Source organism: Papaver somniferum, chromosome 9 (assembly GCF_003573695.1).
Source record: "Papaver somniferum cultivar HN1 chromosome 9, ASM357369v1, whole genome shotgun sequence".
NCBI lineage: Eukaryota > Viridiplantae > Streptophyta > Magnoliopsida > Ranunculales > Papaveraceae > Papaver > Papaver somniferum.
The window spans coordinates 47123344-47151341 of NC_039366.1; the positions used below are offsets into that span (position 1 = coordinate 47123344).

At 36.2% G+C, this 27998-nt stretch overlaps 1 protein-coding gene across 1 annotated transcript; it reads left to right on the top strand.

The window, feature by feature from the left end:
* Nucleotides 1–574: 574 nt before the first annotated feature.
* On the top strand, nucleotides 575–5976 carry LOC113308254. Its single transcript, XM_026556742.1, has 3 exons — nucleotides 575–635; nucleotides 2149–3166; nucleotides 5649–5976. The coding sequence occupies exon 2, from the start codon at nucleotides 2149–2151 to the stop codon at nucleotides 2794–2796; it is 648 nt and encodes a 215-aa protein (XP_026412527.1). The 5' UTR covers nucleotides 575–635; the 3' UTR covers nucleotides 2797–3166; nucleotides 5649–5976.
* The last annotated feature ends 22022 nt before the right edge of the window (nucleotides 5977–27998 follow it).

Here is a 27998-nt window from a genome sequence, read left to right on the forward strand (position 1 = left end):
CATTTTTGCAACTCACTTGGAAAACATGCTGACAGTATAAGTTGATCTCTTTGTTTTATATTTTGTTATGGCTAATGTATTCCTTGTTTGCTATTGAGTCTGTGTGCAATGGGGCGGGATTTTGCGAGATGATTTTTATGTGTATTTCGGACATCTATAAGCCTTACTTTCTCCTGTGAATTTCTTAAATGTTGTAATGTATATTGTGAGTGTTTCCTCCTTGTGAACAAGCCTAAATAGGAAACTAGACGACTCTACTATAGGAATGTCAGGCCTTAATTGGCCCCCCATCTACGGGTGGCAACCCGGAAGACCGTTAGCTGTAACGGTAGCTGGTATCTGACTACCCTGACATCGGCGCTGGCCAAACGAATAGTAGAATAACTTAACTTGATTTACAGCTCTTTATTTAGTTATGAATTTCAGTTTGCGTAAGGCTTTTCATTTGATATTATTTTAGCTGCTTCTCTTGTCCATTCATTTATGTGTTACGCAAGAATTTACATTTCTTCGTCGTTATAACTCCTACTGGGCTGTGGGCTCATCCCGTTTTGGTTTTGTTTTCCCACAGAGTACGAGAGGAGCTTGCAACAGTAAGCCGGGCAGAGCTTACCGCAGGCTTTAGCACGTCAAAAGTTAGTATTTTGTTGTTCATAATATGTATATCACGGGGATGGATATGGGGTAGTCTTATGTTGCTTGTGAACCATGCTTTTGCTATATTTTGTTGTATATAAAAATGTGGGGATCTTGTTTGCTGGATAGTTTTATGTCGGTGTTAACTAATATGCATTTTGTCGCATTTGCTTCATATGTATCTAGAACTGTACTGGCAGGTCTTTCTTCTGTCTAAACTCGATGTAAAACATAATTCACCTTAAATGTGTTTGATTACCATATTTGGATCTCCATTTTCTTTCCATGAGTATTTAATTATGTTTTTAACTGTTATTAGAGTAGAATGGATGTCAGTTACTTGTTTGCTTTATGCTTAGGACTATTTTGACTCAATTAAATTATAGTTCCTTCGGTTTTGGATTTTTAGAAAGTGCAGATTTTACTTTGTAGTAGTAGTGTCATGAGTGTTTCTTCATTTTTGATACATAAATCTAAACCACCACTCATGTGAGTAAATGTGCAGGCGACATTTTAAAGTCAGCTAGCATTTTGAATCGTTTTCCCTCGAGTTACAGCTGGCTGGCGAGGTATTTGACGTAATTTTTGTGTTTGCATTCTACAAGCATTTTAGCTCGAAATGTTTTTGTTTTGTTACGTTAAATCTATTGAAATGATTGAATCTTTTCATCCCATTGTTCGTATCAGAAAAATAATTTAAATCCATCTTGGACTAAGAGCAGTCTAAATTTTAGCTCATTCTGCATTCCTTAACTAAGCATGAAATATCTTTATTTTGAGCCTAGTCTAAAATTACTGTGTATTTAGAGTTCTTAAGTGTATGCGAGCTTTTAATTCTGCGGTGTTCGGAATTCAGGATGATTTATTACAAGTGATTTTCGTTCCTTGTTTTTAATCTATTGTGGGTCTTGTGCACTCACTATTACTTGAATTATAAAATGATTTGTATAATTAAATCCTCTGAGTGACGCACCGGGTTTGGCCTTGCTAGACGGGTTGAAATCCAACCCGTTAGAAGGAAAATTACTGGTCCGTTACAGTTTGGTATCAGAGCCCAAGTTCCGATTTACCGGGACTGTGTTGATTTTCTTGGTTGCCATTGTGATTGATTTCACATTGATATAATCGCATGCTCATATGTTTGCTCTTTCGGCGTTTCATGTGTAAGTCGTATTCGAGTCTTTCCACTTGCACTACTGAATTGTTATTTGCAATTATGGTTTGAATTTGAAATCTTTTGAACTGTCCTACTAATTTTTCATTCGTATTTAAGGTCTGCATTTATTTTTTCCAGTGGTGCTATATATCAATACTTTAAAATGATTTCTAAATACATATGATTTGGTTTAAGCACTTCATGAAAGGTTTCTATACTCCCAGTAATCGTTAGTATGAGTCATTTCATTTTGGGGATTGGGGAACTAACCAGAACCATGACATACAAATCTTTTCGTGTGTTAGTAATGTACATTACTAACCAACTATGAATCTGACGCGTTATCTGTTTTGAAGATGTCGCGGTGTGGAAAATCTGTAGCCTCGAGCTCTGTGCGTAAGAAAAAGGATCTAAGTCGGAAAATGTTGGAAAAGTTAGTAGAAACGTTTGCCGATGCAGTTAAGGACAAAAAGAAGTCAAGCAATGCTGCTGACTTGATGGAATTCAAGAAGGTGACGGGTGATAACAGAAACTTTTGTGGGACGGAGGAGCCTACTGAAGCAGAAAAATGGTTGATGGGAATCGAGAAAGTGTTTGACGTATTGCAAACTCCGGGTGAGAAGAAGGTTCGACTTGCGACTTACTTGTTTGAGGGAGATGCCGAGCATTGGTGGAGATCTATGAAGCGTGTGCATGATGCGAACAACATGTGCTGGGAACAATTTGTGGAGCTATTTTTTAGTAAGTATTTCCCGCCAACACCTAAGGCACTGAAATATGCTGAATTTGTTACTTTGAAGCAAGGTAACATGACGGTTACTCAGTTAGATAAGAAATTTTGTGAACTCGAACGTTATGGAGTTCATCTCGTCGAAACCGATGAATTAAAGGCTCGAAAATTAGAAGACGCATTGAAGCCATGGATCCGTGCCCAAGTTGTTCCACTACAACACCCCACTTATGATAAGGTTTTGGGAGCCGCACTAGCAATTGAAGCCAACTAGATAAAAGCACAGAAGGAAAGGGAGGAAAGTCAACCGAAAAAGAATGACAAGAGCGACTCATCCCCTCAGCGGAAACGTCCTCGCTTTGATCCTTCTCGTTCTGGGCCTACCACCAACAAGAACAAAGGAAAGGGTTGCTTTCGATGTGGATATGATCATCTTATCAAAGATTGTCCCGTTCCACCACCGATGCCACAAAACGTGAATCAAACTCAACAACCTACTGTACAGAAAACGAATTTTTATACGAGACAACCTTACCAGCCACGTACCAATGCGCCACCCTTCCAACCCAGACAACCGAACGTTCAAGGAAAGCTAAATCATGGGGCAGAGGTTAAGGGCGAAGCAGAAAATGCCATTATAGAGGGTAACTTTCTAATTTATTGCTTTCGCGTTAAATCCTTATTCGATACCGGTACTACTTGTTCATTCATATGACATATCTCTTAACTTAGCTGCATGCATAGGTCTGAAAATTCACTCCTTAGGATTCTTTTTATTTCCAATCTTATTGCCCCGTCGACTGAAGTAATTTGGTAAATCCATTGATTTTATGAAGTCTTTGTTCATATTAAGTTTTAGCAACGAGCCTTAAAAATGAAACTTTTACTACAACAAAGGGAATTTTATTTAGATTGCTCACTTTTTTTCAAAATTGGGCTTATTTTTTCCCTTCTATCTTATAATGAAAATAAGATGCTTTTATCATTTTCTCTGACCTTCTTTCCAAACATTATTTTCCTTTGGTACTTTGAGGTACTAATCTAATGTTTAAAGATTTTTTTTCCTTCCATATATATAATCTCCAACTTTAAAACATATGGTTACTATTTTAGAAAATTAAAATTTATGAAGTTTGCCAACCCACTCTGCATTTTATTTTCGGTTTTTCATCTATATAGTGTAAAAGCATTTTCTCAGTTCCTTAATATGTATTAAGTTAGTAAATTAGTATTATTAAACTTCCATGATTTGGATCAATTATTGCATAGGTGTTAAACTAGATACAAGTACTGTTTTCCAACCATAATAAATGGTTAGCTGATGCTCTTCTGTTTAATTTTGAATTTGGGGACCAAATTCATTTTTTAGTGGTTAATGGTGTAACGTTGCTAAAATATTTCCCTTGAGCTTTAAGCCCGAGCCCAACGATTTGGTTAGAATTGTGCGCGCCTGCGATCCTAGTTACGGATGTTTATAGCCGTGGCGAGTGCTTTAAGTGCAGTACGTGTGCTTTTATCCAAGTAAGCTATCCCTTAGTAGCAGCACTAGGGTGCATAGTTAGTATGTGCTATAAAAAGAAGAAGAAAATTCTAAAAAGCTTGCGCATGTATGCCACGTTTTTGACATGAGCAGCTACGGGGGCACTCCCGTCTTTTTCTCTACCACCAAAACTAATTAAGGAAGACATTTCTCTTATATCTTCTTTTACATTTCACTGAGACTTTTTCTTCCCTTTTCTACCGTACGAAGTTCCACTCAAGTCAGTCTCATGCAAAAGGAATTTTAGCTTTTAAATCGTAATTCGGGCATGACCCATCATTTGTGTTCGGCCAAGGATTTGTCATACGCAATGGTAGGGGTTCTTTCCTTCTATTTCTTTGTCTCCTAATTTTCAGTTGATGTTTACTTAAATTAAAATGTTCTGACCTTACAAAGCACCGTTTTAACTGAATCATTCATACGAATCTGAAATTGGTTGTTTGGAATATTTTTCAGTAACCTTGTCCATAAATTTTCTCTAAGCTTTCCATGTCATGATTTCTTTCTAGAGAAATGAATTTCTTTTGAAACCTTACATTTTGCGGTGCTCATTTTTCATATAAAGTGAACTGTGTACGATTCCGGGTTTTATAAATAATTTTGTGTAGAGTGAACATGTTTTGCAGTCACTTAATTTCACTTCATATTTATCATAAATCATGTCTTGGATAAAGGTTTGAACTAGCTTATTATTTATTTGTTAAAATTACCAAATGGGTTTCATTTTCAAAATATTAGCTGGGGCTTGAATTGATGAATAGATTTATCTTGTTTTCATTTTAAGCATTAAGACTTGTCCTTTTTCTTTTAGTAAGTGGGTATTCTAAACTCCCATCAAGAATAAAGTTTATGAATTATGTTTTAGAATTCAAATAAACCCTTGCATTATTTATTTAACTCTACCCATAACCAAAAATTGGAAATTTTCTATGAATTTTGTATTATCTCCAAACCCTGTGGCTTGAATCTTTCACCCAATAATTTATTTACACCACCAGTTTGATTCCTTTCAATCCATTTTTGCAACTCACTTGGAAAACATGCTGACAGTATAAGTTGATCTCTTTGTTTTATATTTTGTTATGGCTAATGTATTCCTTGTTTGCTATTGAGTCTGTGTGCAATGGGGCGGGATTTTGCGAGATGATTTTTATGTGTATTTCGGACATCTATAAGCCTTACTTTCTCCTGTGAATTTCTTAAATGTTGTAATGTATATTGTGAGTGTTTCCTCCTTGTGAACAAGCCTAAATAGGAAACTAGACGACTCTACTATAGGAATGTCAGGCCTTAATTGGCCCCCCATCTACGGGTGGCAACCCGGAAGACCGTTAGCTGTAACGGTAGCTGGTATCTGACTACCCTGACATCGGCGCTGGCCAAACGAATAGTAGAGTAACTTAACTTGATTTACAGCTCTTTATTTAGTTATGAATTTCAGTTTGCGTAAGGCTTTTCATTTGATATTATTTTAGCTGCTTCTCTTGTCCATTCATTTATGTGTTACGCAAGAATTTACATTTCGTCGTCGTTATAACTCCTACTGGGTTGTGGGCTCACCCCGTTTTGGTTTTGTTTTCCCACAGAGTACGAGAGGATCTTGCAACAGTAAGCCGGGCAGAGCTTACCGCATGCTTTAGCACGTCAAAAATTAGTATTTTGTTGTTCATAATATGTATATCACGGGGATGGATCTGGGGTAGTTTTATGTTGCTTGTGAACCATGCTTTTGCTATATTTTGTTGTATATAAAAATGTGCGTATCTTGTTTGCTGGATAGTTTTATGTCGGTGTTAACTAATATGCATTTTGTCGCATTTGCTTCATATGTATCTAGAACTGTACTGTCAGGTCTCTCTTCTGTCTAAACTCAATGTAAAACATAATTCACCTTAAATGTGTTTGATTACCATATTTGGATCTCCATTTTCTTTCCATGAGTATTTAATTATGTTTTTAACTGTTATTAGAGTAGAATGGATTTCAGTTACTTGTGTGCTTTATGCTTAGGACTATTTTGACTCAATTAAATTATAGTTCCTTCGGTTTTGGATTTTTAGAAAGTGCAGATTTTACTTTGTAGTATTAGTGTCATGTGTGTTTCTTCATTTTTGATACATAAATCTAAACCACCACTCATGTGAGTAAATGTGCAGGCGACATTTTAAAGTCAGCTAGCATCTTGAATCGTTTTCCCTCGAGTTACAACCGGATGGCGAGGTATTTGACGTAATTTTTGTGTTTGCATTCTACAAGCATTTTAGCTCGAAATGTTTTTATTGTTGTTACATTAAATCTATTTAAATAATTGAATCTTTTCATCCCATTGTTCGTATCCATCTTGGACTAAGCGCAGTCTAAATTTTAGCTCATTCTGCATTCCTTAACTAAGCATGAAATATCTTTATTTTGAGCCTAGTCTAAAATTACTGTGTATTTAGAGTTCTTAAGTGTATGCGAGCTTTTAATTCTGCGGTGTTCAGAATTCAGGATGATTTATTACAAGTGATTTCCGTTCCTTGTTTTTAATCTATTGTGGGTCTTGTGCACTCACTATTACTTGAATTATAAAATGATTTGTATAATTAAATCCTCTGAGTGACGCACCAGGTTTGGCCTTGCTAGACGGGTTGAAATCCAACCCGTTAGAAGGAAAATTACTGGTCCGTTACAACAAGCCTCCTTCATGCATGACCAATCGGTCCCACCAAAATTGGCACCCATGTATGGATTTGGTCAAGCGGAAGAGGATGCTTGCGCACCTCTTAAACCCTAAGATTTCATCAAACGGTCGCAAATAAGTGCCGCAAACCATCTCGTCCATCCAACTTTGCAAGCTTGGTCGGACAGCCTAGGCTAAAGGTTAAGCGGCCAATGAGGCACCTTGGTGATCGACCAAGGGATGGCCCGCCAATGCGGCCTCCAAACGATCACTCGAAGATGGTTGGGCATGCAGCTATTTTAAGACGCTTAATCCGCGACTTACTCCGTTAAGCTTTAAAACAGCGATGCTTCATACAGATTGATTGCATTCGATGCATTACATGCATAGAGTATACATGATATTTCATAAATATCGATTTCCTAAATAACTCAGTTATTTAACCTAGCACCGTATGCTACTTCCTGTTGTTCCCACGATCCGCTCATTCGAGACATCAAGCATGTCACAAACTGGGGGATACTTACTGAGTACTGGTCTGACGGTTTACAGCGTGCAGCGTGCAACGCGCCATTACAAGAACGTGTCAGGAGGCATGGACGGTTAGCGGTGATGGAAGAAATGGGTAAAGACGTGATCGTGTCACAATCACCACTTCTACACGACCCTACTACTCCATCACTCCACTTCCTCTACTTCCTACGAGATGAGGGTTGTGCTCAATGACTTGTATAAATAGGTCCTTCGCCTATTTTCCAAACAACACGAAAAAGAGAAAAGCACAGAAAACCAAGTGTTGTCATTCGTATCCAGAAAACACCAGTTTTGATAGCTTACATTTTGCAAGCCAGTTCAGCTTTCTGATACAAGTCATAAACAGCCAACACCTTCACAATTTCAACACCTTCTTCGCTTCCCTCCCTAAGATCAACCCCATCTCCTTCACTTTGTGACCGAAGCAAGTCTGGAACGACCATTTCTTGGTTTAGGCCAGAATTGTATAGATTGATCTCTCGAATCAAAAGCACTCCCGTGCAGTGCGTTTGTTTAGGGTTTGGATTCATTTCTCATCCACACACACCCAAAATTACCAAAAACAGCAGAAATAGTTTTCACCCATAAACAATCTTTAATTCAACAAATGATTTGGTAAATATTTAAAATGAAACAAATATATGAAGTAGTAATAGTAGAATTCTGATGCTTAGTGTAATATTAGAATTAAAAGAAAATAAATTCCTATATTAAGAGGAGACTTTACATTAATAGCAATATCTAAAGACTATTAAGATATATTATAATTTTTATGCAGACTCAAACTTAAACCATATTACAATACCAATGCCAATCTTTAACAAGATATATTATACGGATTCGAGATGAATAAATAAAAATCTGGTATATCAATTCTTACGTGAATGTAAATTATATTTAGAAGATTAAGGCTTAATGTATCAACTGGACTATCAATTTAAGAATAATGAGGATAATAACACAATTGATGATAGTAGTTGAATAATTAAGACGGTAGCAAATTTATAATAGATAATATTTGGAGAATTTATATATATGGTATCACACTTAAGTTAAACTATCAGATATTATAAATTGACGTGAATCGAATTTGGATTACTTATAATGATAGAATAAATAAACAATTAACGGTAAATAAAAATAAAATAAAATAAATTTTGATGATTAACTTGCTTAAAATGATGTGAACTATTTTTATATTTTTATTAAGTAAATTTATCAGACTTACACCAGTTACGATAAAAGTTTAAAGACTAATTAATCTTAATAAATTAATACTTAGTTAATCCAGCACCGGGGAATAGTGAAGGTTGTGTTTTCTCTATTCGTAGGAAGGCATTGTTGGGCTTGGCCAATCTTGACAGGGAAACTGCATTCAGAGATGACCGATCATAGAAGTTTAGTAAAATTATTTAGGAAACCAATAACTATAAATTCACTTAGAAAGATTCATAGGAATCTCCCTTATAATTAGAGACTGGTATTTTTATAAAATAGAAATTAGTGTAAGGATCTTAGAGACTAAAACTTATAGTTTTCCATTGTATAAATTAGGTTAAGAACTTGGACTTCCCAATTTGATAGAACTTGACTCAACGTAATTGAACTTAGAGCTACAAATTTTAGATTTTAGTTATAGAGCCATGTAGGTTTGTGCTTTGTTTCTTGTTATTTGCGCTTAAACAAGAGATAAGTTTATCCTATAAGGTGGGGAGTTTTGAAGACCAGAAGGATGATTCGATTTTCGAGGACGAAAATGTATAAGGTGGGGAGAATGTAAGGACCCTTAAGCTCGTCAACGTTATTTGACTGGTCTAGCGATGGTCAAGAGACGATTTAGCCGATAAGAACTTGATTAGTTTAACATGAACGTTAATTAATAGAAATTAATCTAACAACGATCTAGTAACAAAATCAGTACCACCGAATAGATCTCAAAAAGTTAGGCGAAATGGACTACTCGAACGTGTCATTCGGACATCGGACGAAGAAGATATCTGTTATTTTAAGTGAAGAGTAAAATGGTCATTTTGCATTAAAGAGTTATCAAGACAACCGACTTTCTTCTCAGGGCACCCTCTGTGGATAACTCAAAAACAAATTGATAAGGTCGAGAATTTCTATTTCTCTTTCATCTTCTTTCCTTTTTTCTTCTTCTGCTTCTCCCATGTTCTTCGTCTGCCGATATTCTGAGAATTAAAAGAGGATTTTGAGATCGAATCAAGAGTAGAAATATCATATAAGGGTTGATGGTGGTAGTTTTGGTTGATGTGGTGAAATCAAACCCAACAGAAAAAGTGAAACAGAGAATTATAATTAGGGTTTGAGATTGATGTTGAGATTATTGAGAAATCGATAAGTTAAACGAGATGTTAACAGATGAAGAAAGCTTGGGTTGATATCTAATTGAAGTTCTGTAGTCGTTTTAGAGATGAATCAAAGAATTAGGGTTTCATGAGATTTGCAAAAGAGGATGAGAATATGAAATTGAAGGTCTAAAGAAGTGATTAGAGATGGGTTTGAAGTGAATTAGAATATTGATTGAAGCTGGGTTGTACTAGCAGTGAAGAGGGATTCGATTTAAGAGTTAGGGTTTTCTGTTCTTCCCCAAATTGAAAATAGGGTTTCTGTGAATTGATTTAGAATTCGACTCAAGTAAGAATTAAGATGAGTTACGTATCGAAAAGATGAGACTGATGGCGAATAATAAAGGAAGAAGAGAACTTCTGAGTTTGTATTTGAGGTAATCTCTCTCAGTAACTTAGTATAGTGGTTGATTTCAATTATTGAGTTTATAAGTTATGAATGTTGGTATATGATGAAACTGAAGTTTATAATATGCTGAATTATAAAGATGAGAAGGGTTGGAGTTAGCTGTGCTTGTAATTGATATGTGTAGGGAGTATGGCTTTGATAGGAATTACATGAACTGGATTCAGGATGTCGTAGAGTTGATGCAGTAACCATTATAGTTGAAGATGGTTATAAGTGTGAAGATTTATGAAGTTATGGTGTACAAGTAATGGCTGTAATGAATTTGAGTTAAGTTATGTTGAAGTTGTAGAGTACAGGTGAAAGGGTTGGTGGTGTGGCTTCATGAAAATGGAGTTGAGATTAGTGATTGGGTTTGAATGGGTGTATGTGTATGGGTATGAATGAATCTGTGATAGAGATTTAAGAGGAATGATGTTGTTATTATAACTGTGGTGGTATGGTAGAATGCAAGAAAGAAGTTCTAAAAGATATATGGATTATTGTGTGTATTGGTGGTTGACTGGATATGTAGCTGAGGTTACTCTGCTTTGCAGAGGAGTTGCAGATACTGGAGTTTGTTGTGCTAGTGGTAATTCAGTTAAAGGACTAGTCTTGCCGTTTGGGAAGACTAGTGATTAAGTTGGTTTAGTTATGAACCTGAAGTTGCAGTTCATAAAGTATTGTGATTATAGAGTTGTAGATAGTAATTGCTGTGAAAAGCTTAAAGATGCTATTGCCGGTAAACAGAATTTGTATTTGAGAATAAGTTATAAGTTGTTCTGAAATGAATGAATTGTTTGTTTGTGTTTATTCTGGTAGAGTTGATGTAAGAAGTAGAGCTGAAGTTATCTGCAATAGAAGTATACCTTCTAGTCATCCCAGTCAGTTTAGCTGACTCGGTATGTCTGACTGAGTTGAATCAGTTGACTCAGTTGACCGATCTTGACCAGACCTTTGACTGACATTGTCTGTTAGACCGTTGACTGTTAGTATGACCGTCAAGTTTGACTGTTAGTTGACTCAGAGACTGGACCTTAGTTTAATGGGCTGGTTTGATGGACTTGGGCTTAGAGTTAGTTTTCTTAGTTTGAATATAATTGGACCCTTATGATCTGAATTAGTATTTGGTTCCTTCTACAAAGTTGTAGATATCTTTAAGACTTATCAAATGGACTAGAATCAATCTAATTGGATTGGTAAACTCTTAGTTATGGTAAGGATATATAATAAAAGGTGTATAACCATTAGATACTTCACTTAGCTTATAACCAGAGAATTATATGAGATTATGTTATGAACCTTGTGTGAGCCTTTTGGCTAGATTCTTAGACTTCTTGTGTGATTAATAGTTAGTCTATATTAACAACGATCGATTCAAAGGATGAACCAGTGGATCGTGGATCTCGAGGTAGGCATGGATTGTCATCAAAAGAGGTGGGAATACATTTAACTCTTCTGAAACCATTGTTGTTTCTTTTACAAAAGTTTATGTTTAACAAGCTCATGCATTGTCCGTTTGTGCATTCCATGCATTGTTTAGTTTGTATTACGACAATTCTGTTGATTTTTTTGAATCTTTCCACGATTTGGAAAGGACTCGTAATGTTTGTTGTCATTATGAATTGTTATGGGAAATGAGAATTTCCACATGTGGTATATATGATACGCTCCTTCACATTTATATCTACATGAATTCAGCTTTTATGCGTATTAGGTGTGGAACAACCCGGCATCAATATATAATTAGGAGTGGAACAACCCGGAATCACTATTATAGATTGCTTGACGAAGGAGTTTGTCCATATACATGTCCGTGCATTTCCAGTGACTTAGTCACTTTGATGTTTGGCAAAACATGTATTGTTTCCCAAATCTTGATCATGATTTCTTTAAAGTTAAATGTTATTCCTGCTGGGCACCCCTTCTAGGGATGATGTGCTCACCCATTCCCACTTTCAGTTTCAGAGACAGATCAGAGTTGCGCAGCGAAAGCTTTGGTGGTTGATTTCGTTAGTTGGTTAGCTTCTGCTATGTTCATTATGTTGTATATTATATTTGTAAACCAAATGACTATTGTATAAGTATCATTTGAGAGGAGTTATTGTATATATATATATATATATATATTCCTGAGCGGGGCTAGTTTTTGGGTTAAGTTTTGTAGCAGATTTCTTAATTGAATGTTTAAGTAAATGATTTAGATTCTTAGTGCATCTTTATTTAATTAATCTCTTAGATTAGTCGGCTGCTAGCTTTGGGGGCGCTACACGTAATACTTTTTTCTTTATTTGAAACCCATTTTTTTTTAACCGAACAAATTTCTTTGATTTATTTTTACAAGTAGAGTACACTGATAACTTTAATTTAACATGGCGTACAGTTAGGGGAAGTCCTTTTTCTTTATTTGAAACTCGATTTTTCTTTTTATCTGAAGGATTTGTTTGATTTACTTTTACAAATAGAGTACACTGATAACTTTAATTTAACATAGCGTACAATTGGGGGAATTTAGACCTTCGTAATCAGATTACAAGGGTAGTCTGACTAACTCCACCCAGTAGAACAAATGAAATATATTTGGAATTAGATTCTGGATGAATTTGATTCCTTCTAAATCCGTGTTTTGGATTCCGTCAATTAGAGACTGCAATGGAATCGGATTATAAGGAATCGATATTGTTTCATCTAAAATCATGACTAAATCATCCCTTTTTAACATATTTAATCCTACCAAAAACTATAAATTGATTAGGTCTCGTTACTTCTTCGATTCAGAAACCCATAATTTTTTAATTTTTTTTAATTATAAAATGCATTTATTAAGGGAAAACTAAACGGGCTTCACAAAAACGGGGGAAAGCCCTCCCCATAGTATCCTCCCACAAAACACTGGCAAAGAAACTAGGAGGTTGACTAATCCATATTTGAGTTATACACTCATAATAGTTTTCGAGTAACTATGACACAAGGGACAAGTATCCGAGGTGTTTATACCTCGATTCACCAAGTTAGTCCTAACGAAAGTTTTACACTGGCTTAAAAGCCACAAGAAATGACGAATATGTGAAGGACATCTAAGTTTCCAAAGAGAACCACACTTAACATCATGCTCGCAAGCACCATAATTTTCTTTGTAAAGATAGTTATACGTGCTTTGATGATGACTTCCCCACTTTTATCCTTATTTCATACCAATTTTTCTTGTACATATATGAGGGTTGAGATAAGGATAACTTGTATCTGCTCCAAAATTGATGTTGGCACTATATTTTGAATCTGGTGCAAATCCTAATGACCTGTATTCTTATTAATGAGATCAACAACCCTTAGATATTGTAGCTCAGGCGAGACAACATCTACTAACGAATGGAGAGGCATTTTGTCTAACAGGTCATCTCAAACGTTTACTTGATCACTTGAACCAATACGCCATTTAAGATTAGTTTTAAGAATTTTGCGACCTCTAACTATGTTCTTCCAACACCATGAGCTAGTGGGTTTAGCTGAGCAATCCCAAAGGCCAACAAACCCTACATAGCATTCATAAATTGTGCGACCAAATTTCCGGGGTTCATGCATATCCTCAAAGAAGTTTTAATAAGAAAAGCTAAATTAACACCCACACATCACTTTAATGCTAGGAACATCTCTCCCAGCATAATTCAATGTGTGATGCTTCCAACCTTGAGTCCTACTAGTAATTTTAAGAAGAAGATCAGTGAAGTTATTGATATTTGTCCGTCCCCATTGAATATAACAGCCTAGATATTTACCAAGGTTAATAGCTAAATTCATTTGAAGACTCTTAGTCAGGCTACGAGCAATTCTTCGAGGAGTTTTACCAGAACAGATAACACTAGATTTGGAATAATTTAGAGACTGACCTACCCATTCACAATATGTATCCAGAATTTGTGTGATCCCTCTGACATTTTTCAGTGAAGCATCCAAGAAAATAATGTTGTCACAAACTATGCGAAATAGCAGGAGCACCTACTGCAACCTTGAAACTCTTAATATCTCCTTGATCAATAGCAGAATTAATGATCCTAGATAATATCTCTAGCCTGATAATAAATAGGTACGGGGACAGGGGATCTTCCTGTCTCAATCCTCGTTGTGGGAAACAGGTCTCACCTGGAGCCCCATTCACAAGGACTTGATAAGAAACAGAAGATATGCATTGAAAAATCCAGTTTGTCATAGCTTGATTAAAACCCAAAGCAAAGAAAGCATTAATTATGAAATTCCAATGCATTTTATCATATTCCTTCTCAAAATCTATTTTGAGAGCGAACCACCTTTTAGAACCTTGTTTCTTCTTGAGAGAACGAAATATCTCATTGGGAATCATAATCGAATCAAAAATGGATCTTCCAGGCACAAAATCATTTTGGGAAGGAGAAATGGATCGAGAAAGATAAGGTTTAAGCCTAAAGGTCAAAAAATTTGATATGAATTTGTAAGAGATGTTGCGTAAACTAATAGGAAGAAATTGTTTGATACTAGTAGGTGCAAGAACTTTTGAGATTAGGGTAATGAAAGTTTTATTGAGTTCTAAAGGCATCACCCCAGAAGAAAAGAAATACTTAACTACTTGAAAAACTGAAGAACCAATAACAGACCAAAAGTTCTGATAGAATATCCCACGGAGGCCATCGGGACCTGGGGCTTTGAAGGGACCCATACTCTTGACACATTGGTGTATCTCTATATCAGTAATGGGTGTTGTAAGAATGTCATTGTCCTGATCATGGATAACTCTAGGCAATAACTGACGTAAAGGAGGTGCATCGTAGGGTAAATCACAAGAGTTCAGATTATGAAAATAACTGGTAATATGTCTATCTTAAGACAGTGAATAATGTTTTTATGCTTGCGTACAAGTGTTGAGACATCAAAAAACTTAGAATTAAAATTGTCATATCTCAACCATTGTACACGAAATTTTGGGGCCCAGAAAAGTTCTTCCATTCTTAATTGATGCAATTATATTTGAAGACAATGAGCTTCATGAGCCTTATTCTGTAAAGAATGATCAAAATTAAAAGCGGTATGAGCATCTATTAAATTCTTCCTAGCTAATTCCACATTAATGTGCAAAGAACCATAAACATTCATATTCCACTTGACAACTTGTTTAGCTAACTCATGAAACTTATCAAAAAGTAAGTTAGCCACAGACGCAGAAGCCAGTGGAGAACTAGGATTTTGGTTCCATATTTTTTCAACTAAATGCTTGAACCTCTTATCCTCGAGCCAACAACTTCCAACCCAAATGGACGCTTTCTAAATTTCTTTCGAGGATGAAGATCTAATACTAAGACACGATGATCTGGATTAAAATGACTGAGATGAGTTACCCGAGCTTGAGGATAAAGTAATCGCCAGTCTTCATTAACCAGAGCACGATCGAGCCTTTTCTTCAATATGGTTGCCTGGAATTTGTTTATTAGTCCATGTATATTTAGGACCAAAAGCCTCAAATCAATTAAAAAGCAGGAACTAATGACTGAATTTAAGAAGTTTAGAGTAACTAGGCAGGGAACCACCTTTCTTGTTAGAGACTTTAAAGATAAGATTATAATCACACATAGCAGCCCAAGCACAATCAAGATATAGCTTCCATTTCAGACCAAGTGAGGATTTGGGATGGCATAAATGGAAGAAAAAACCCATGGATGTCCAAGTTTAAGAGTAACAACAACGTGAATGGTCCAGCGAGAAGTTGAGATAGCTTTGAAAAAGCGGGGTCTAACAACTTCACCCAATATTTCGTTTAGGCAATCTGTATGGACTAACTCCAATATAATTCTGAGAGCACCAACTAATAAAGCGAGCTCAATCAAGAAATATATCCAAGAGTTATATCTTTGTTTCACAATGTAATCAACAAATCAAACTGATAGAATTCTGCAAGCCTGATTATTATGTGAAACAACTTGAACGGTATCAAAGACCAAGGTTCAAGTGTCAATCAATTTATATCAACAACCAAAGGTTGGATTATCTAATTGATTGAACTACGCATAACATGTGATATTTAAATTATATAAACAAATATAATGCAGAAAAGAAATAACACAGACACCCGAAATTTTGTTAATGAGGAAACCGCAAATGCAGAAAAACCCCGGGACCTAGTCCAGATTTGAACACCACACTGTATTAAGCCGCTACAGATAAACCAATCTGTCTCACATAGAAAAGTCTATTGAATAGATAAATCTGTCTCCCACAGAAATACCTTAGAGTTTTGTTCTGTCTTTTGATAAATCAAGGTGAAAGGAACCAATTCATACACAGGTATTATATTCCTGAATAATAGCCTAGTAATATAAATCACCTCACAATAATCTTAATTGTATGGTAGCGAAGCAAGATATTGTGGAATCAAAAACGATGAGACGAAGATGTTTATGACTACTTTTTATCTTGCCTATCGGAGATTAAATCTCGAGCAAATATTAGAGAAGATAGTACTCAATACGATGGAAAACAGCAAGATCAGAACACGCAACTATAGAGAAAATAGTTGGGTCTGGCTTCACAATCCCAATGAAGTCTTCAAGTCGTTAACCTACAGGGTTTTGGAAAAAACCTAAGGTTAAAGGAGAATCGACTCTAGTCGCAACTACTATCACACAGGAGGTGTGGGGATTAGGTTTCCCAGTTGCTAGAGTTCTCCATTATATAGTCTTCAAATCAGGGTTTGCATCAATGCTACCTTGGTAACAAAGCATTCAATATTCACCGTTAGATGAAAACCTGATTAGACTCAAGATAATATTTTTCAACCGTTAGATCGAACTTAGCTTATTACGCACAAATAAAAAGTGACTTCATTTAGATATGAGTAACCGTACCTAAACGTGTGCACCTTGTTGGCTCAACAATAGTTAACAGAAGTTAGCCATATGAACACTTTCATATTCTCATAGAAGTATACAAGACACAATTGAAGCAAAATAGATTTTGATTCACTTGAATCAATTCATGAACATTATAGCCACGGTTTGCAAAAGATTGCATTCCTTAATATATAAATGTATTAGTCCATGAACAAATCGGTTTTAGAATATAACATACTCAAGTATGCAAACGAGTATGCATACCTCCAAACTCAGTTGAATTTCCCGGAACTGAACTTACGCCAGCACGCATACGGGTATGCATATTAAGTTCCCGGACTTTCATTAACCAACTAGTACGCATACGGGTATGCATATTATGGTTCCCGGACTTGGAATATCATGCAACAGTTTAGCATACAAGTAAGCATATTGTGCTATATCGAATCATGGTTAATTGTTCTAAACTCCCATTTCAATCACTGAGACATTCTTAGAAGACGACAATAGCTATCTCACACAAACTATTAGCTTCAAAGCAATTTTCAAATGATCGAATGATCAATACGAAACATTCTGAGTCTACATCAAATGACTGTCTCACACAAATCATGTAAGATGTTACCAAGCGATTTTTACATGATCATCTTTTGACTTTCGTCAAGATTATAAGATGAACTTGGTTAAAGCGAAATCTTACCAACAATATTTCGAGAAATATGTAAGCGAGTTAAACTCAGCTCGAAATATCGGATGTGTATAATCGATGTCTATATAGCTATACGACTTTTGTCTCAAATAGGAGATAGAGTAGATAGACTTTTGAGTGATAGATGAGTTCAACTCTCCACATACCTTTTGTTGATGAAGTTCCACAAGCTACCCATAGTAGTTCTTCGTCTTCAATCGATAAACACCGTGAAGTCTAATTCTTAACTACACTTACTATCCTAATCCGAGACTTATTTATAAGTAGACTAGAAATCCAGACTTATAGTTTTGGAAAATAAACTTGACAAACAAGCTTGAGATAGCAACGCTAGCAGGTTCGACCGAGAAGTGCTCTAACAAGCTTGAATATCCACATCTGCCTCATTCCAAAGGAGCCAAAGACCTCCCGAAAACCCTACTGCATCAATACAAAGGGAACTAAAGTAACCCAAAGTGCGGATAACTCTATGTGATGTATCACCAGCAATCCGAGTTTTTAGGATAGCTAGAATAGTCGGTTTATAAGTACAAATTAAGTCTCTCGCCAACATGAGAAAAAAAGGCCTTAGAAGCGCGCCTATACCGTCCCATACCATGATTTTCATTTGAAACTAATTCGGGAACTTGTATGTCATGATGTATTGAGACAAGTACGTCTACATCCATGATGGTTCACTTGCACTTGCTTGGATCCCTACAACATTTGTGGATTGGAGAGACCCGTCGAGAGATTGGATATTGATGCGCGTCGTAACCACAACAAATTAATCAAGATATTTCCCACTAATTTACTGGTAATATAGCGGTAGTAAGGATCGTTCCCATAAAGAGCTGTGTAATTGATATGTTATTTAGATAACAAAATAAGATAAAACAAAGGGGATTGTTTGATTAAAGTAAAATAGAAAGAATAACAAATAAAAGAAAGAGATGATCAAGGAATCCTTCGCCGTTACCAAGCGATAACTGGATTAGTATACTTATCTATCTTTGTTAGATCTATTCATCACCAACCGTAGGATAACACTGAGCAGAATAAAAAATCAAAGAAAGAGATGATCAAGGAATCCTTCGTCGTTACCAAGCGATAACTGGACTAGTATACTTATATATCTTCGTTAGAACCATTCATCACCAACAGTAGAATATCAGCTAGCTCAATGTTATCCCCAAAACTCCTTATACCACGGAAACGGAAGCTCTCTAATATCATATTTTATCCAACGGAACCACCAAGTAGTAGCTCACTCAAGGTGTAATTAATCCAATCGAACGCTTTAGGCTTTGTGAATAGGTTGATCCCAGTAGTTAAACTCTTAGATCAAACTCCATCAGTGACCATTGATCACCGTGATCTTCTCGTCTTCATCTCATCATAGACTTGAGCTTCTCGATTGCAACCAACCACCACAGACCTCTCGACCTCGGCAAACCACATACCTCCATCTGTTGTATCATCTCCCAACTCCCATTTTCGAGTTTCATCTCTGCCAACACTCCTCAGCTGAACTCGAGCTGCAATTCTTTATCACTTCCAACAACAAATGACAACAGTACCACCACTGCTGTTCGAGTTCCATCTGTTATTAACCACAACACCACTGCCAATATCGCAGCAACAATGGCAGCGAGCCAATACTCCCTGTCCTCACGTCCATGGCAGCAACCTTCCTATCGAATATCACAGCAGCAACCAACACCAATACCGATCTTCGTCGTCTCCGTCCAGAGTTCCATCTTAGCTTCGAAATATATACAAACCTGCTCTTATGCTCGAACTCATCATAACAGCACCATTGTCATCAATGGCATTAACACATTCCTTCTTTGTAGCTTTTCATCAGCAAACAAGCACCATCGAATAGTCATCTCTGCCAGACCTTCTCCATCGATCATCACAGCTATCATCTTCCCATGACTGACATTCTCTATTCAACTGTCAGTTTTAGAGAACTGACAGTTCAATTCATCTTCTATGTATGCCCTGAGCAATTCAGGTGGGCGCCTTCATCAATTTTGTGTTGTCTCTTCTTTTCGACAACTTCGGCTCACTTCAAATGCTTATAGATTCTTCATACGATGCCGGAATGACCCGTTCTTTCACCATTAGCTTCGTATTTTCGTCTTCTTCAATATGATAGCAAGAACTCATGGATTCAAACGAGTTCCACTTGGTCTTTGGCCATTTTCCGTATGTATCTAACTTCTTTTATTGCACAATTAAGTGCAAATTCACTTCTTTTGGATGATTCACCTAGCAAAACATAAACAAGAGAAAACAAAAGTTATATACAATAATTTTCAAGAAACTAAGCAATTACTAACATGGATTCGTCACAAAATATATGCAACTATGCACTTAACAAATTCCCCCATACTTGGCTTTTGCTAGTCCTCGAGCAAACTATCTAAAATACAACAACTCCATGTCGTCGAGGATACGGTTGCACTTAGCATGTGCCACAGGCCTTTATACCCCTAGGTGTCCCTAGTGGACGAGTTATAGTCTCGTGAGGGTTTACTAGAGAACACCCACAAAACCTGCTCCAACTTCAAAGCGTTCCAGCTTCGCAAGCATCCAAAGAGCTATGTGGACAGAGAGTTTCTGCATGCTAGTAATAAGAAGTTAGAAATACCAAATAACATATTCTCATTCTCAAATGTTGAGTGAGAAATAACCACACCAGAATGAGAGAACGCGTGTTTGAGAGCGATCAATAAGCATTTCGCCTCGACTTCTGCCTCAATTAAAAGGATTTTATGATAATTGCACTCAATAAGATGGCTTTTTATGGGTCTCACATGTGTGCATGTAGGAATGAAGAGAGAAATCATACACATGTTGAATGGTGGGAAGGAAACCTTTCGAATTATTTCTGGAGACTCCACAAAATTGTGAAAAACAAAAATATTTTTCTGAGGATCTCTAAAAAAGAAAATCAAACACTATTATCGAGGATGAGAGTACTTACCACCTTCACATCCGATTGCAATGATGATAACACCACTCTCACAGCATCCAATAGAAACGTAATCTTCAGCTCGTCTTCTTCATCATCTTGGTCTTCGTCTTCGGTCTTCAACTGCTGATGATAATCTCTTGAACTTCGTAGAACTCTGACAATTTGTAACTCTTTCTCTTCAATTTCCTTGTTGCTTGAAACTTCCTTATAGATTTTTCTTCCCCATGGCCTTATTGAACAAATAACAACCTAAATGCAAATCTTTTTTTTTTCTTTTTCTTTTTGACAAAAAGATTGCAACTACAAAAATAATAACGAAATTAAAATAACATGGCCATGAAAGAAGTACTTTACCACTTTGATCTTCACAACTTGTATTGTCTTCGTATCATAAACTTCAATAACTCTCATCTTTAATTTTCTTCGCTCTTGTAAATAAGTCTTCAACTTGGATATAGAATTCCGCTCCTCATATGTAAGTCTTCAACATGTATATATAAAATCTGCTCATTGTATGTTGCTTAACTCGGATATGAAATCTGCTCTTTCTTATATTGTTGCTTGTAAACCTTAAACGTCTTCAACTTTCCTTGTAGATTTTGATGTCGCTCCACTTGTTGATGATGATGTGTTTCTATGGACCTGTTGTTGGCGAGAGAGAATGGCGCTAACTGCAAATCAAACTATAAGTAGGTGGTTTTCATCTATAGACGTCACCCTCATGATTGACAAAATTAGCACTCAAGAGATCAAAAATAGTGCTTCTATTGGTGGGAGGTTTGGTAGCTCATCGTTCTACCCGGAATTAACGCACGGTGACACACACTCAAAAGAAAGCTTTTTAGTCATATACAAAGAAATCTGGTCTGGTGTATCAGTTGATATGAAAATAGGTAGTGTCCACTAATTATTGATCAACAAATATAATAATGCATTCCCTCTGCTCCTAATTTGTATCACCGGCGTGATTAAATCCATTATTTAACACTCTAACAAGCAAGAAATTCGAACGTAGTTCCCTAACACTTCCAAGTTCAGTTATGCCGGTCAGAGTTCTCTATGTAAACATACCTAGAAGTATGCTAGTGACTCTAAAATCTCTACAAGTTGGAGGTTTTATTCAAATATATACAAATAAATTGAAAAATTTGACTCAAAAAGGCTAAAAACTCTATATGCAAAAGACTCCCCCACACTTAAGCTTCACGTTGTCCTCAATGTGTAAAACCGGAAATTCTGAATTCTGACGTAACAGCAGATAAAACGCATAACCTGTACAAATTGGTAAGGAATTTAGTAAAACACCATTTCAGAAAAGTTGTTCGCCTACGTGTTTTCTACAAAGTGTCAAACGTTCACAGTGTTTCGATAAACGGTCTGACAGTTATGGTCTTTGGACTGAACTACGTGCAGTCTGAATTTTTCTAACGAAAGGTATTCGTCATAATTTTCTTCTAAAATAGATTATAGACTCAATGAAATTAAACATGGGGATGCAAACATGATACGAAAACAATAAAAACAAAAAATAAAAGAGTTTAAGATACAAAACCTATGGGTTGCCTCCCATTTAGCGCTTGGTTTAAAGTCGTCAGCCCGACTCTTTTGTTATCGTCCATATACCAACAATCTGAAAATCTGGTAATCAGCCCAGAAACAATTTGTAATTCTAGTAACAACTTCAGAAACACATTAGCATAAGATATAAATAATGAAATTGTTATTTCTTGGAAGTTTCCCCCACACTTAATCCTTTTTACACTTGGAAGTGGATAGAGAACATAACATATGAGAACTTCAAAAGGTTCCTCTTGGTGAACCTGCACAATGCTAGAATCAAACACATCAAGTGGTGGATACTTAGAAGCAAAATAATCCGTTAAAACTTTGGAAGCACACAACTCCAATCTTAAGTGATGTCGATCAAAAGATTTAGAAATATGCAAAGATTAGACAAACCTTCCACAATCTCTTGTATTACATGATCCTCATCATTCTTAAGAAATTGCAATGAATTATTTACCTCATTTGTATTGTGATCCTCTATCAAACTATTTAGCCATTCTTCGTCAGCTTCAATCGTAATCTCAACATCATTATAATCCTTGGCTAGCTCAATTGGGTCTTCCACAACTTCAACCAATTTGGTTTCATTCTCAATCTCTGGCTCTTCAACAACCTCGTCATCGGAATCAGAATCATCTCCTAGAAAGTCTAGTTCATTGGTGCAAATCCTAAAATCATTGTTTGAGTACGCTACACCATTTATAATAACTGTTATGTCATATCCATTCTCCTCCTTTTGAATAGGCGAGCAATCGTTATAATGATCTGGAGTTGGAATAACATTACCATTATTGCAAGGACTTTCCAGAGGTTGCTCGTCTTCAAGATACTCATGAATCGTATATCCATTATTGAGCATCGGAACATCAGAATTGATTTGGCTCTGAGGCCAAACTTTTTCCTTAGTTATTCCCTTCTTAATTTGATCCATTTCTATTCTTAGGTTATCAATAACCTCTTGAAGTTCTTGAAGTGTATCTTCAGTCTTTTTATTGTGTTCATCCAGCTGTTGGTTTTCCCAATCCAGAGTATTCATAAATTGGTGCATTAGATCTTCGAGAGTAGAAGAACTATCTTTATGAGCATAACTTTCCATAGTCTGGTCGCATGCATCCATCATTCGAATGTGCTGGTCCAACTTTTAATTTTCCCGATTCATATTATCCATAAATCGGTTCATTAGATCTGTAAGACTAGAAGAATCATCATTAGAAGCATAATTATTGAAAAAGTGGGGGTCTAACAACACCACCGAATATTTCGCTTAGCAATCTGTATAGACTAACTCCGAAATACTTTGCTAGAGAATCAACTAGACAGTCAGACTAAATCTAGATAAAAGTATCTCAAGGAGTTAGTATCTCTTTCTTGATTTGACTTTTACTCGAGCTAAAAACAATAACGAGTCTTTATCAAATACAAGGAATACTTGGACGGTACCAAAGACCAATGTCCAAGGATCAATCAATAGCCAAAGGTTGGATTTCCAATTGATGATCACGAACACACAACCTGTATTATTTAAATTATATAAAATATAATGCGGAAAAGAAATAACATAGACACCAAAAATTTTGTTAACGAGGAAACCGCTGCAAATGCAGAAAAACCCCGGGACCTAGTCCAGATTGAATACACACTGTATTAAGCCGCTACAGACACTAGCCTACTGCAAACTAACTTCGGACTGGACTATAGTGAACCCCAATCAGTCTCCCACCGATCCAAGGTACAGTTGTACTCCTACGCCTCTGATCCCAGCAGGATACTGCGCACTTGATTACCTTAGTTGATCTCACCCACAACCAAGAGTTGCTGTAAACCCTAGGTTTTGTTCCGTCTTTAGATATAAAATCAAGGTAACAGGAACCAATTAACAATCGTGTCTTATAATCCCCAAGAACAACCTAGATTAATCAATCACCTCTCTACAATCCTTCCTGACTACACAAGCGGATTGTCGAGGAATCACAAACAGTGAGACGAAGATGTTTGTGACTTCTTTATCTTGCCTATCGGAGAACTCTCACGATCTCAAGTCAATCAATCGATTTTACTTGTATAATAGAAGATGCAAGATCAGATCACACAACAACGATAAAGTAGTATCGGTATGGCTTCACAATCCCAATGAAGTCTTTGAGTCGTTAACCTGATTTTAGAGAAGAAAATCAAAGGTTAATGGAGATCGACTCTAGCGGACGCACTAGTAGCACACAGACGTGTGGGGATTAGTTTTGCACAATGCTAGATGTCTCCTTTATATAGCCTTCAAATCAGGGTTTTGCCTTAGTTACAAATCAATCCTTATTCACCGTTAGATGAAAAACTGATTTATATTCAAGCTAATATTTCTCAACCGTTAGATCGAAAAATTAGCTTGTCACACACATTTGGGTAGACGTTTACTGGGTTCGTGAAAACCATGCCCAAACGTGTTCGTGTATGTTGGTTCAACATAGTAACCCAAAAGGTTAACCATATGAGAATTTCATATTAACCTTGTTCTTCTTCACCATAACTAGTTCAATTGACTCAAATGAACTAGTTAAAGAGTTGTTCAATTTCTATGAGATCTTATGTAACTACACAAGACACAATTGAAACAAAGATGATTCGATTCGATTGAATCGGCTCATGAACATTATAGCCACGGTTTGCATAAATCATTCCTTAGTAATTTAATGTTTCGTGTTCAGAGCACATCTTTAGATTATAACCTCTTAAGTTCACAAACAAGTTCGCGGACTTAAGTTAATCGGTTGAGTTTTCCAAACTCATCAGAAATTCTTGGGATGAGAACTTCCGCCAGTTCGCGGACTTAGCACACAAACGTGTTTTGGAAAATCCCAGCAGAAATTCTCGGTCGAGAACTTCCAACAGTTTGCGGACTTGGCAAGCCAATTCCACAATCCTTCTGATTTCTCTTGATCAACAAAGTTCGAAAACTTCGGTTCAAGGAATACATGGTTATGTAATCTAAACTCTCATTTCAATCATTGAGACATTCTCAGAGGACGCTATGTAGCCGTTATTCACAGGTCATTCACGTCAAAGCAATTCTCAGAGTGATTGAAACTTTTCATGACTTTCGTCACTAGGTGAAGATAAACTTGATCAAAGCGAAACGCTTTACCAACACACGATTTCAAGATAAAAGATAAGCAATGAATGCTCAGCTCGAAATGTCAAATGTGTATGATCTAGTCTATATAGCATACGACTTTTGTATCATAAGAAGTAGGAGATAGAAGAGATAGACTTTTGAGTGATAGATAAGTTCAAGTCTCCACATACCTTTTTGTTGATGAAGTTCCACGGTTCCTTGTATAGATCTTCGTTATTGTATGATGAATCGCCATGAAGTCCTTGAGCTCAACTACACTTTTCTATCCTAGTCAGAGACTTAGCTATGTAGGCTAGAAATCAAGACTTATAGTTTTGATCACTAACATTGACAAACATGCTTGAGATAGCAACGCATGCGAGGTTGACCGAGATATGCTCTAACAATCTCCCCTTTTGTCAATTTTAGTGACAAAACTATTAACACATATGGAATACAAAAAAGATAAACTTTAGTGGCTCCTATTCCATAGTCTAATCTTCAACGTTCCTTGAAATCTTCGTCCTTCCAAGTACTCCAATGATCCCAAAGGTTGTAAGTTTAGCACCATTGTTGTTGAATATCCGTAGCTATAACAATGAGAGAAATCGAGATTCTCGATCATTATTATACAGTGTCATAGTATTATTATATAACATCAAAGTCCAATTGTATCACGAGTTTAACAATAATACTACGGTGATATGTATCACTCCCCCTTAGTCAAAAATCCATCTCGATCATGGAAACCACTCCCCCTTACACAATAATCCGAAAACCATATGTATTTGTAGTGTGAACTACAATATTTCTCCCCCTTTTTGTCAATAAAATTGGCAAAGGTACAAGAATGGGATCATAATGAAATTTCCACAAGAGACATTTCATGACCAAAAGAAAAACACATACCAACTTAATTTAGATGCAATCTAATAGCCGAATCTAACAGCATTCATCAAGGAGTTTTAAGATACAAGATAACCCCTATAAAATTTCACAGCCACACTCCCCGCAAGATATTACCATTAAGCACAAGTTCAAAAGAACTCTCCCCCATTTGATGTCATTCCCGAGAGAACAACAAGAGCGACCTTAATTTCGAAAGAAAAGAAGGATTTTATATTGGACACCAAAAACCATAGGAATGATTTTCTGTATCCAAAGCTCAATCAAATTAACCATAAGTAAACCCGTGATTAATTCAATTGGAATACGCAACTAAATCAAAACCAAAAAAGTGATCAATTGAATTGAAAGTGCTCCACATAAGTAAACTCACGGAGCTATGACTAAGTCAATCACACGGAGATGACTAACTTAACCGTTCAAATACTCAACATAAGGAAAACCTTACGGAATATATGACTACATTAACCAAAGAACATGATAGTGTAGCCTTTCATATACTCAACACAAGAACTTGTGGAATATATGAAAACTCAACTAGATTAATTACAAGAGAACCTATAATTAATCTAATTGGAATACAAATAACCAAACTAATCATCGAAGTAATCAATTTAATTATTTTGGTCTCAACATAAAAGAACTTATGGAACCCCGACTAAGTTCATCGTAGAATATGACAACCTTAACCCTACATGTACTCGACATAAGAAAGAAAACTTATGGAGTACAAACTAAATAACCAAACAGGTTGATTAATTTAGTTCTTAATGCTCGACATATAGCATCTTATGGAACAACTAACAAAGCCAAGGTAAATCGACTTAGTTGTAAGATGCTCAACATAAGACACACAATGGAGCCTTCACGGTAAAACATAATAAAATGGACCAATGAAGATCAAAAACGTGGATAACATACAAGGATCTATTCTATTTTCCATCATAACGAGATAATAGACTTTATCCTTGTTGAACAAAATATTTTATCCTATTTTCCATCAAATTAATGATTACATAGGCTTAAATTTTGTATATGTGAAAAGTCCATTCGTCCTTTCATCCATACGAATATCGATTCATGAACGACTTTAGTTTTGACTGCAATATGGGACCTTCAAGTTCACGGACATAAACAATACATATCGCATAAAAATATTGCAATATCACAAACCATTAAAATACTGCAATAAACATCATCCTCCAAATATTTTTAGAATTTAATACCAATAAACCTAAAAAATAACATAAGAAGATGAAAACAAAAATAGCTATGTGTATTCACAATCATCGCTGTTCAAAGCACTAGTTATTCTTCCAACTAATCCAAAACGGAAGACATACTAGGTAAACAACTAGAACCAAGATCAGACGAAATGTTAAATCCTGTCTGCAACCAGGGACTGAACATGAACGAGTTCCTAAGTTGCCTTCTTTAGTTCGTCTTTTAGGTTGTCTAGATTCCGTGTTGCGATACCAAGATGTTCGCAAACGATCTTAAAGTCTCCATGAAGATTTCCTACTAATTGTGAAGAAATCTGAACTGGCAGTTTGTCTTCGTTTTCATGATCAAGAGCATGAAAGCATGAGATATCAATAGGACATAGCTCCACATCATCAACTTCGTTGCTTCCCTTCATTGTGCACCAAAAAGACTTTTAGAAAATCTTTTTGCACCTTTGGAACACAATATATATATAAGAAATTCCTTCAAACCCTAGGAACCATGAAGTTCGTGAGGGTTGGTGCGTGTACTAGAGAAACGTGCCTATGATAGACCAGGAAGCCCAAAATAGATGTTAAGGAGCAAACGGAATATAGTAACAACGAATGCAGTACAATCCTGACAGCTTTCTCAAGACGAAAAATTCTGAGAATCAAGAG